The sequence below is a fragment of the Maylandia zebra genome, linkage group LG19 (assembly GCF_041146795.1).
Source record: "Maylandia zebra isolate NMK-2024a linkage group LG19, Mzebra_GT3a, whole genome shotgun sequence".
Classification (NCBI taxonomy): Eukaryota; Metazoa; Chordata; class Actinopteri; order Cichliformes; family Cichlidae; genus Maylandia; species Maylandia zebra.
The window spans coordinates 31,133,388-31,144,975 of NC_135185.1; the positions used below are offsets into that span (position 1 = coordinate 31,133,388).

Genomic DNA, 11,588 nt, shown 5'->3' on the forward strand with positions numbered 1-11,588 from the left:
AAAATAAAGAGAGGAGCTCTTAGACAGAGCCTTTGTTCGTGACCCAAGTATTTGGAAGAGTTCAACTCAATCAGGAAAAACTATTTGATGAAAAACAGAATGAAAGCACCAGGGTGTGCTTTAGTTTCCCTAGATGCATTTTCCAATACAGCACTTATACCTGCAGTATAGTGAAATTTAAAATTTTCTGCAGCCTCTTAAGGCAAATTGCAGCGCAGTATCTTTGCTAATGTGATTTCTATAAAATGCGATACCTCTTCCTCGAGTGTTCTAGTGATCTGCACTTCCTCCTGGCTTTGAGCTTCTGCTTGTCGCTCTCTGGCCTCCAAGTCTGTCAAAACAACACACACAAACTAATCCACATCTCCATCATATACTCATAGTATTGATTGACTGACTTATTATTATTATTCTTTAAAGAGGAAACAGTACTTCAGCATTAAAACTTGATAATTAGAAAGAAACACAAGATAATATCACTAAATAATCTCTGGGATGCGGCAGAAAAATGACTCACCAAGTTTAATTTTCTTTCTCTTGCTATCTAGTTTCTTGTTTCTTTCTTCTGCTTGTTTCTTGGCAGCACAAATCTTGTCATAAGCAGCCTGAAAAAAAAAGCGTTAGACTTCAAGATCACTCCTTGCTGGGCTTGCTGTGTCTCGGTTTACTTGAGGGCTAGGATCCATATTAGAGGTTACAAGACACCAGCGGTCTTACCTTGGCGGCGGCATCAGTTAGCACCTCAAGAGCCTGGGATAACTGGTGGAAGAGCTCAACTAAAAGAAAAAAAAAAAAAGACAGAATAAGAGCATTTTCTTGCATTACTGCCTTCAACTTTTATCTTGTGGGATATTACCTATAAAAAAGAAAAACGTGGCTAAAGGTTTACAAAAATTGGGTTGATAATTGTGCCAGTTTGAAACAAAAAAGACAGATCATAAAATTATACTGAAACGGGGAGACTGAGAAGGACAGGACACCTAATCCAAAAGCAGAGTTATGTCTACGAATGCCTCAAGATGATGGGACATGGAGCCGATACAAACTGCGACATTTGTGTCTCAAAATTTGCCGCAGGTCTCACGAAACTTGTTTCCTCCAGTGACACGGCCGTGCATTCCCCTGGCCCAGCCTGCTGCAAATACCACTACACCAGTTGTCATTTAACACACACGCACAGACAAATGTACACTGGGAGACCACAGTCCCCCCAGCTTGTCCTCCAAGCAGCACATTACTGCACGATACTAGCCAGGCTTAATCATTCACTTATGGGAGGCCTAACAGACTGATACTGTTACTCCCTGTGGGGACTGGCATTGCACACTAACAGAAGGCTCTCGAGATCGCGCTGCCAGCAGAGGCGGTCAGGTTACCTACATGCATATAATGGGCTGGAATGAAATCCAACTGGGGGAAACCTGCCATGCCCACCAGGCACCTCCGAGTGTCACAATATGGGGTATTTAGAGGGGAGAGGGGATAGTGGGGAGGGGTATCGTCAATCAGTGAAGAATTGTGACCCCTATGTCACCTCTTACATGCAAACAACCCTCCCCTGAGGGGCAGCAAGTCCCAAGACTTGCTCCGCTCTCGTGCGATAGAGTCCAATTCTCTTCATGCGCGGGTTCGAGTGTTGAGGGCCTCCAAACCACTACTTTTCCATTTCTGGGAAACCGACCCCCTGCTTTTGTGTTATCCCTCTCAACCCTACCAATTTCCTTTTTTTCCTGACATAATCAGAAATTGTCTGAACCATCCAGAAACCACATAAACCTAACTTGAAAACATACCTCGTGACCAGCTTCTTGTCCAAGGTGCATTTTTCCCCTATTGACAAAAAGCTATGCTGAGATTTTCTGGTCTAATTGTTGACATGCTGGTTGGCACCAAGCTGCAGAAGGACACATGAACCCAGGGAGGACAGAGTGTGGATGAGGGTGGTGAGGATGGTGATGCTGGCCATGTTTTTCTAGCTAAAAAGCTGGCGGGAGAAACATGCGCTGGTTGCCTTGCGACAGAGTGCTGTGGCCAGGACATCTGGCAGAGTTTAACGCTGTGAGAATGTGACTCTGGAGCATTCATTTTTGGCCCTGGACCTTAATGGCAACTCAGTGAGTGGTCATAACTAACTCCTCAGTGGCAACGGTCAATGCCTCAGAATGGAGACAGAAGACACATGAACCTGGGACACTCAGGGAGGGAAATTTTCTAAGGTTGTACTTCCTCCCACATAGCCCTCAAAAGGAGATGTATTCTCACCACTACACTCACCTGCTCTGAATCTGACAATTACCTGCACTATTACCAAGTGCGCAGCTAGTAAGCCAAGAGATGTGGATCTACACCAGAACTTCTATGCATCCAATCATCTGCATCTTTATATGCATCTCTGTCAGATAAGGTTTGGAGATCATGTGAGAAAACAGTAAATGCAAAACAAAAACTGTCTCACTCACCTGCTTTTGGGTTGTCTGGGTTCTTGTCTGGATGGCATGTTAACGCTTTCTGTCGATACGCTTTCTTGATCTGAAAAAGGAGGAGGGAAAAACCCCAAACATTACAAAGAGTGGAAAATGCTTGTTAGAACGCAGAAAAATGAACAATTCCCTTAACCTTCAGTTCTATTTATATATCCTCAAATCACAACAAGAGTCTCCTCAAGGTGCTTTAGACTTTAAGGTAAAGACCCTAAAAAATAGAGGAAAAACCCTAACAAACAACAAATGAGCAAGCACTGGCAACACTCCCTTTTAGCAGGAAGAAACCTATTACAAAAAGAATAAAACAAAATGTAATGTCCCCCATATGAGGGCTCGGGGTCTTGGGAGGTTAAGCACAAATTTTGGGCACCGTGTAAAGATATAATTCTTACTGTGTATCAATAATTTTATAACGTTGAGTTTGGCCCAGAAGTCTAAGAAGTTATGGCCTCATTGAAATAATGCCAAAGACAGTAACAGCCTGACATAAAAACATCTGAGGTGAAATGTGGTCTTTAATGGAATTGTTTTGTTTGGATCAAACTGAAACTTTAAGCCGATCCTGTGCTTCGTGTCCTTTTGACATGCCGTTAATGGCTTCTAACCACTGTGGTACATACGGCACTGTACAAGAATTCAAAACTATTCTCAGGCTATTCCAGTTGTCAGATTGCAAGATAAATACGAAGTTGCAACCTAGTATTATTCTATCTTTATTTAAACAATATTAGATAGAATATGTCATAAAAAATGAAATCAAGTCTGACATAGTCTGAAAGCAGCATCCTTTGGCAGCTGATTTTTTAACTCTGGGTCACTGCTTGGAACATTAACCATTCATTGGTCCTTCTAGGAATCACTTAATGGAGAGGTGGTTTTTATTAGACGTCTGCTTCTTTTGAGAATGAAGGGAAACAGGAAAATTACCGCAGAGACCAGAGGGGGCTGTGGAGTCCAGCGCTTGAGAATTCTGCACAACCTCAAACGCACATGCTCATATACAGTACATGCATTGCATGCTAAAGTTTTGGCACATCCAACCCTCCCCCCCATACATACACATTAAAGAACAGACCAAACACAAACACTGACATGCACTTTCTCACCAGACATAATCAGTCATGCCAACATTCTGGATGTTTTCAAATTCTCCCTGTTAGCGCAAATCAATCTCCTGCCAGTACGCTTCGGGCCACAAAAACTGGGAGCCCCTTTGTTCATGTCTGGGAAGCGTTTGCATTGGATGCATTGTCTTCTGGCATATGCAGTGTTTCCCTGTAATTTGTTTTGCACAGTTTTATCTCTAGAACGCACGCCAAAACATACTGAGCTGACTTTACGTGGATGGATTGAATTGGGGGGGGGAGCACAATGGTGTAATTAATCAGCGTCCGGGCTTTTTTAACTGCAGCTCCAATGACAGTTAAGCACAGTCACACATTAGACTGGATGCCCTCCATCCAGGGTGCAAGAGCTTAACCTCTGACTGATTATATGAACCAAGCAAGCCTCCAGTGAAGCCTCTGGAGATAACTGCAGCTCACATAGCTCCTAAATGCCAAAAGTCCTTTCTTCTATCTAAACTGGATTGGGGTTTTTTTTTTTTTTTTGGGGGGGGGGGGGTCATTATTGTTCCAACAGTAAATGAGAACTTGGTTCAGTGAGAGGGCTTTTTGAGAGACTAGACATCATTAGAGGATATTTAGTCTTGCTGCTTGGCACACACAGCGTTCCTACAGATTGCGACTGACACGCAGGGCTGTGGACTAGAACCAAACACATATGCTTACTGTTGGCCTTAGCCTGCTTCCCCTGTATTATCCTCGCCTGTCTATTTCTCACATTCTGTTCAATGCACTCCCTATTATACCTTTGTCCAACTCATTTTAAAGTAAGATACAAAAAAGTGAAGACTCGAGTTTCACCTCAAAATTATACTCCTCTTCAACAACAGTTGCCTCAAGCACCATTCTTGTGATTATGCACTATATAAATAAAATTGAACTGAATTGCAAAGGAGTGAACTGCAGCTCCTCTCTGGGATCAAAACACAGCCTAAAAATGGGTCCTACTCTGTCCTTTTTCCCTCTACCACCGTGAGGAGTTGCTTACTGTGGATTTCCACAAAGCGCCAACCAACTTGCTCAAGATGTGCAGACCATGATTGAAAACAAGTCTACATCTTTCTTTCTTTTTTAAATCAGTGTTACATAATCTTCTGATGGTAATGCAGTTTAAGTGGAGACAAAAACAAGCCTGCACTGCATTAATGTCATTTTGACAAAAATTATTGTGCCTTGATGTTCGCTATATCGTACCTTGCAATACTGAAATGTAAAGGTGTGTGAGCTTTTGTTATACCACAGAGAACCAATGCCTAAACTGGAATAGAAACTTATGTAATACACACTTTTTTGGAAGTATCAATCATGTCTGGAGTTGTTAGTAAACTGTAAAATAGGAACTTGAGGTAATCAGAGCTGTGCAATGTGCTTTCAAAATAGCATCAGTCTGTATTTGGAATAGAAAACACAATATAAATCATTTTTGAACATTTGAAATGTTAGCAGCCAAGATATGGAAGAGCTATGCCTTCCTTTAGCTTATGCCACTGTTGTAGCTCCATATATAGTTAAGAGCTCTTTTTCATTTAATATAAATGAAATGATATCTTTTTAAAAACAGATTTAGGAAGATGAAATGAGAGTGTGATCATTTTCTTGTAAAATCCCCCATAATTTAAGTTCAGTTAGCTAACATCTGGACCATGTGCCTTACCACTTTGCATTATCATTAATACATAATGATTTCTTTCTGTTGTAACAGGAGTTCAATCTTAAATTTTGTAGTGCATAAAGGACAGAGCACTGAGCACCGGCTGCAATTTTTTAATGAGCTAATGTTTTTGAACTTTTGGCATTTCTTATATTTAGATTAATCGGATTACAGCTTTCAGGACTTCCCTGAAGCAGTGAGGCAAAAATATTATTTTTCTAATGGGTTTTATAAAGTTGTTAATTGCTAAAAATTAACTAAATAAAATGAAAAGAACATGATCCAATTCAAGTGCAGTTAAATATTCAACTATTGTCAATTCCCTTTTTTATTAATAAAGAAGAAAACTACCTTACAATCCCAGCTTTAAAAAAGTTAGGATTCTACAATGTAAATAAAAAATGGAATGCAATGATTTGCAAATCTCATAACCCCATATTTTATTCACAGAAGAACGTAGAAAACAAAGTCAGATGTTTAAACTGAAACATTTTAAATATTCTCTGAATAATATTAGTTCATTTTGTATTTGATGACAGCAACACATCTCAAAAAAAAATGGGGACGGAGCAACAAAAAGCCGGAAAAAGCAAGTTTCTCAAGAGTAAAGATGGGCAGGGCTTCACCAATGTGCAAAAAATTATCTAGATTTTGTGGAACAGTTTCACAGTAATACTTGTTATTATAAAATTACTACAACTTTGAATGTCTCGTCATCTACAGTACCTAATATCATCAAAATATTTCGAGAGTCTGGAGAAATCGCTGTGGAAAATCATTATTGGATGCCTGTGATCTTCGGGCCCTCGGGCACCAGTGCATTAAAAACAGACATGATTCCGTCATGGATCTTACACCATGGGCTCAGGAACACTTCCAGAAATCACTGTCTATGAACACAATTTGCTGTTGCATCCAAAAATGCAGATTAAAAATCCTGCAAAGAAGAAGCCATATTTGAACATGATCCAGAAACACTTCTTTCTTCTCTGGGCCAAAGGTCATTTAAAATGGTCAGAGGCAAAGTGGAAAACTGTTCTGTGGTTTAACAAGTTGGAATATAAAATTATGTGTGGAAAACATTGCTCCCATGACTTCCACACTAAGAAGGAGAAGGTCAGGCGTGTTATCAGCATTCAGTTTAAAAGCCTGCAGATCTGATGGTATGGGGGTGCCTAATGAATTGGCAGTCTAAACACCTGGAAAGGCACCATTAATGCTGAGATTCAAAGCAACATATGCTCCCATCCAGAGGACATCGGGACAGACGTTACATATTTCAGCAAGATGATGCCAAACCGCATACTGCATCAATTCCAACAGCATGACTACATAATGGCAGAGTCTGGGTGCTGACCAGGCCTGCCTTTCACTGATTGAAAACATTCAGCGAATCATGAAGCAAAAAACACAACAAAGAAGACCTAGAATAATCAGGCAGCTACAATCTTATATCAGACAGGACATCGTTCCTTTTCCAAAAGTCCAGCAGCTGCTCTCCTCACTTCCCAGATGTTTACAGACTGTTGTTAAAAGAAGAGAGGATGCTACACAGCAGTAAACATGAACACGTCCCAGCTTTTTTGAGACGTTTATTTGTTTATGTGATTTGCAAATCATTGCATTCCGTTATTATTTACATTTCACACAGTGTCCCACTGTTTTGGAGCTGAGGTTGAGGAATAGATTACTTCCTTATTGAGAAAACCCTTAATTTCTTTATCACAACAGGTGAATGTTTAACTGCACTCGAATTGGATCATCATTCATATGATGCACTGAGGAAAAGAGAAAATAAAAAGCAATACAGGCAAACACTTGTCAGATAATCCATTAATGGATTTACTGCATTTACTTCAAGTTCTGGTATTAGTATGATTAATTTACCTTTCCTTTAAATGTATCATCACGTTTATGCATAAAACAAAACATTTCAAACCCTTTAATAAATAATTGTGACTGCAGTCTTTCTTTACTCAGAAATACAGAAATGGATGCCAAAAACAGGGAAACAGAAAATTCTAAAACAGGGTAACCAGAGTTCATCATGAAGATAAGTACATGTGATTTGATATAAAAGCAGCCTTTATAAAAATAAATACATCACCCGTGAGTTTATACTGTGTCCTTAATTCACATTCAGGCAGCTTCTCACATTCATCACCTGCACCTATCTGACAAGATAAACATGTCTCTGCCACGTCTTCACTAACAGCAGATGTTTGCCGTTGTCGGGAAGTACGTTTGGCCAGCCGAGCTGCTTGACAAGTACAACCTGTCATCACCAAAGTTGCTCTGGTGGAGAACAGCCATCTTGCATGTCATCATAACTCCCCTTCTCTCCAGTTCCTCCTCCAATCGTTTCCTTTTCACTCTCTCTAGGATCCTTCACGATATCTTGTCTCTACTGTGCCTCTGGAGCTGTTTTGTTAAATAATGCATGATTACTCCCATCAGTGCCATAACACGCAATCTTTAATTGATGCTGGAAGACCCTGAGCCCGCTGGTTCTCCACACTAGGAGCCAAAGCAGTGCAATCTTTAAGAAGTTGTGCGCATAAGTCTTCAATTGCAGGGCATCTTCCTATAGCCCTAATCCGGCCAATTACTCTAGCAATTATCTTTGTGCAGTTCACCGTGACCTTATAGGACTGGCTCTGAATCCATCAGTTGTTGGAAAAAATGAAAAACAGAAGAACTCCTGGACTAAAACCAGCTGCTGTCCCTTGTGCTTACAGATGATGAAAACTGTATTTAATCCTACTGTATCTTCTGTCTGTTGTAATTCAAAATATTCCACATTTTCATATGCCAATTTACTTGTTTCATGCATGAGACAGACTAAATGGAAGAAATCTCAACTATTTCCCACACTTCTGTTTGTCAAAGAATGAACCACAAGATCAGGGAAAGACTACAATCCTGGAGTAGGAGGCCAACGGTAGCCTAATAGTTAGTGCCTGGCAAAAAAAAAAAAAAAAAAACATTCTCAGTGCCGACCGGATACCCATTTGCTTCAGTTTAGCTGCATGCTCACATCTTGTCCTCATTAAACCAGTTTTTGGTGCCAATTATGGCTGACAAACTACTGGTCCCGGTGTAGAAACCCTTACTGTGTAGATGATTAGCTGCCTGATCAGCCATGGATCCATCCTCATTAATAACAATGTGTGATTCTTTATGAGATATTATCAGCTAGAAGAAAATAATAACAAAATACTCCAGAGAAAGAAAGGTAAAAAGAAAAGTGAATGTAGCCCTCCACTAGCAGCTGAGCATGGACCTGGATAAACAGCTGTATTTTCTGCAAGACACTGTCACGCAATCACTCAGGCCACCGACTAAACACTCAATCATTCAAGAACTTAGAGGGCCCTGGGAAGAGCATGTGGGAAGAGTAAACGAGAAGAAGCACGCAAAGTACTAGGAGCTGTTGGAGAAGTGCCAGGACAGAGGCTGGAAGATGCTCTGTGAGCCCAAAGAGGTTAGCTGTGGAGGTTTTGCAGGATGTTCACTCTTCAAAGTGCAAGCAACTGGGCGCTACAGGAGACGGAAGACAGAGAGCCAACCCCATTTGTGGCATCTGGGTGAGGAGGTCTGATGCTAAAAGATCCAAAACACCTCATGACCCCAAGAACCTCACTGAAGATGTATCAGGGAGAAACTGTAAGCACACTGTGGATGCATGTGCTTCTTAATGCAAACCTCACAGATCACGCTGGCATAAATAAATTAATATGCAGTAATCAAATTGTTTGAGGAAGAGCACTCATTTTGATTAATTCACTTAATAACAACTAAATCAATAACACCAACCTAACGGTAACTGATCTGGCAAAAACATCATTATGGTTTAATCTATTTCTTCAGTTATAACTGCTTTGTCTGCTTTAAGAGTGTATATGGCTGTATAACTGTGGAATACATACTTAGTGCACTAGAAATAAACTGCATAAAAATTGCTGTCCTGATTGCACGCTGATGATGCTCCCCAGTGCACTGCAGAATGCAATTATAATCTTAATGCACCTATTCTGACAAAGACTTGAAGAGGAAAAAGAAACTCATCAGTGGGGGCATTGAGTTTACAATGAACTATTACAATGCAATGAAATCACCTGTCCTTGGATGCTCTGAGTGGAAGTAAACCATTCAAGCGTGTAGTTACTGAAACACATTAGGTAATAGGTACATTAAAATTTAAGTAGCTGAACAAACCACAAGAAATTCTGTGTGGTCTTGGCTGTGGACGAGCAATCTGTGGTAGGTACAAGTGTTTAACTGGTGACTGGTCTTTAGAAAAAGCCTTCCCTAGCACTATAAGCATAACGTAAACCCCATGAAGTCATTAAATCATAAACTCTGAAGTGCCAGTTTACATGGCATTTATCAGCCAGCTAAGCGCAACGAAAGGTCAGCAGCAGAGACGCTAAAGAGAAACAAGGGAACATGAAGTATGCAAATCCCCTACGTCAAGGCAGTGTTTTACAAGCTATGGCTAAAACCACATAAACAGGCTCTGGGATGAGCTTCTTCCTCTTTCTTTGATAAACAGTGTGCCTAATAGCTGGGATAAGTAGCTCATCTGATGACATCTCTCTTCACACACTTGATTGATTTTTGAGACCCTCCCTTCTGACTAAACGCACTACACACACATGCACACAAACAAACCCACTATCTCTCTCGACCATCAACAGACCTCACAGAATCAGCCCCCCTCCCTTTGGAGCCTCAATTCTACCCAAGCCACAACCACCAACTTCCTTAAGGATAATCCTCTGGGGAGGACAGAACTTTGAATTCCAATAAAGAAATTAACTGCCTCCCTCATTTTGGCAGCAATTTTAATTTCCCTTCAGGCCTGTGGATTCGGGATTGTGGAAACGGTGAAGAGAGGTGGTTGCAGGGAAAATGCTTGATTCAGGGAATCATGGTGAACCACTCAGAGATGAAAATTTGAAGCGATGTTGGGGAAATGCTTCCAGGGTTGATTGCAAAAACAAAGAGAATTTTGCAAAATTCTGTTTCCAATATGCAGAAAAGCAAAAAACTAGTTTACCCACGGCAGTAACGCACATGTAATCAGATGTTTTCAGAACCACACCAGCTTTCAGGAGCTAAGTATGTTGATTTAACTGAAATTACAAAAGATATATATATATATATATATATATATATATATATATATATATATATATATATATATATATATATACATACATACATACATACATACAGTCAAAAACCAATAACTGAATAATCACACCGAAATTATGGTCATAGTTTCACTGTAAAGGGATTTTATGTCAAGGCATAGTACTAAAGGTTTGCCTGATGCAACACCCCCACTCAGCGGCCTTTCAGAGTATCACAACGGTGTAAATGAACCATTAGCCGGTTTGTCTGTTATATGACACGCTGGACCTGCATCTTTTATAGTTTTATCTTACGTTTATCTCACACTGTAAAAACAAACAAACAAAAAACCTCTTCACCATTTACACACACATACGATTAAAAGAAATACTAATCTTCATAGCAGAAAGTTATCATAGCCTCTTGCTTCGTGACAAAAATGTCCTAAGACAACAAATTTGCATTATTTATTACTTGATAATAAATAGTCTGGCAAATAAAAATAACAGGTTGCAGCTTACAATGCGTTACTTACAAGCATGGTTATCTTAACACGGCTATTTTTAAAACAATGACTAAAGCTAGCTTTAAGTGCTAGTTTACACACCTCTTTCGTTGTAGCAGTGCTTTCAACTCCAAGTAAACCGTACAGATCCATCTGTAGGATATCTTTAGCCTTTCCGGACATTTCTGCCAAAACGCGCTACAGTACCAATACACAAAAATAATAAATATACCACTATTTAAAACAGCTGTTTTGCTAGCTATTTAGCTTCGTGTTGTGGTTCCAGGCAGCATGAGTATGACGTCCTCAACCTTTCAACCAGGATGTGCATTGCAAACTGGGTATTGTAGTTTTTGGGTCTCCTTGCTCTTCTCTAGGTTCCTGAAAAGCTCCCTCACGGAATTTTTATTATTTTTACTGTAGCGTTTATTATTTTTATATCCGATAAATTTTTTCCACAAGTATTAATCTTCTAAAATCTTTTGACCCATCTGTGGGCTCTTTAAGGGCTGTTCACGCGTGACAAATCCCACATCCAAAGCTTCACTGCATAGATGGCTATTTTTATCTTGCTGTCAGGTGTGAAATTAGTTATTTAGAACAATATCCTGCCTGGCATTAAAGGCCCACTGTGTATTTAACCACAAGACATAAACGGTATTTAACATTTTAAATTATTTATTTTG

At 40.0% G+C, this 11,588-nt stretch overlaps 1 protein-coding gene across 2 annotated transcripts in view; it reads right to left on the reverse strand.

Annotated features, from left to right (window-relative positions):
• Window positions 1–11,225, reverse strand: part of dnajc17 (DnaJ (Hsp40) homolog, subfamily C, member 17) — a 34,484-nt gene extending 23,259 nt beyond the window's left edge. For both annotated transcript variants that reach the window (XR_013094480.1, XM_004540785.3), the window contains exons 1-5: window positions 11,005–11,225; window positions 2,460–2,529; window positions 718–776; window positions 518–605; window positions 255–331 (exon numbers count right to left, since the gene is read on the reverse strand). Coding sequence is in view for 1 of the 2 variants with exons in the window: in XM_004540785.3 (XP_004540842.1) it covers window positions 255–331; window positions 518–605; window positions 718–776; window positions 2,460–2,529; window positions 11,005–11,085 (375 nt within the window). In the remaining variant the exon portion in view is untranslated. The remainder of the gene's footprint in view (window positions 1–254; window positions 332–517; window positions 606–717; window positions 777–2,459; window positions 2,530–11,004) is intronic.
• Between the last annotated feature and the right edge of the window lie 363 nt (window positions 11,226–11,588).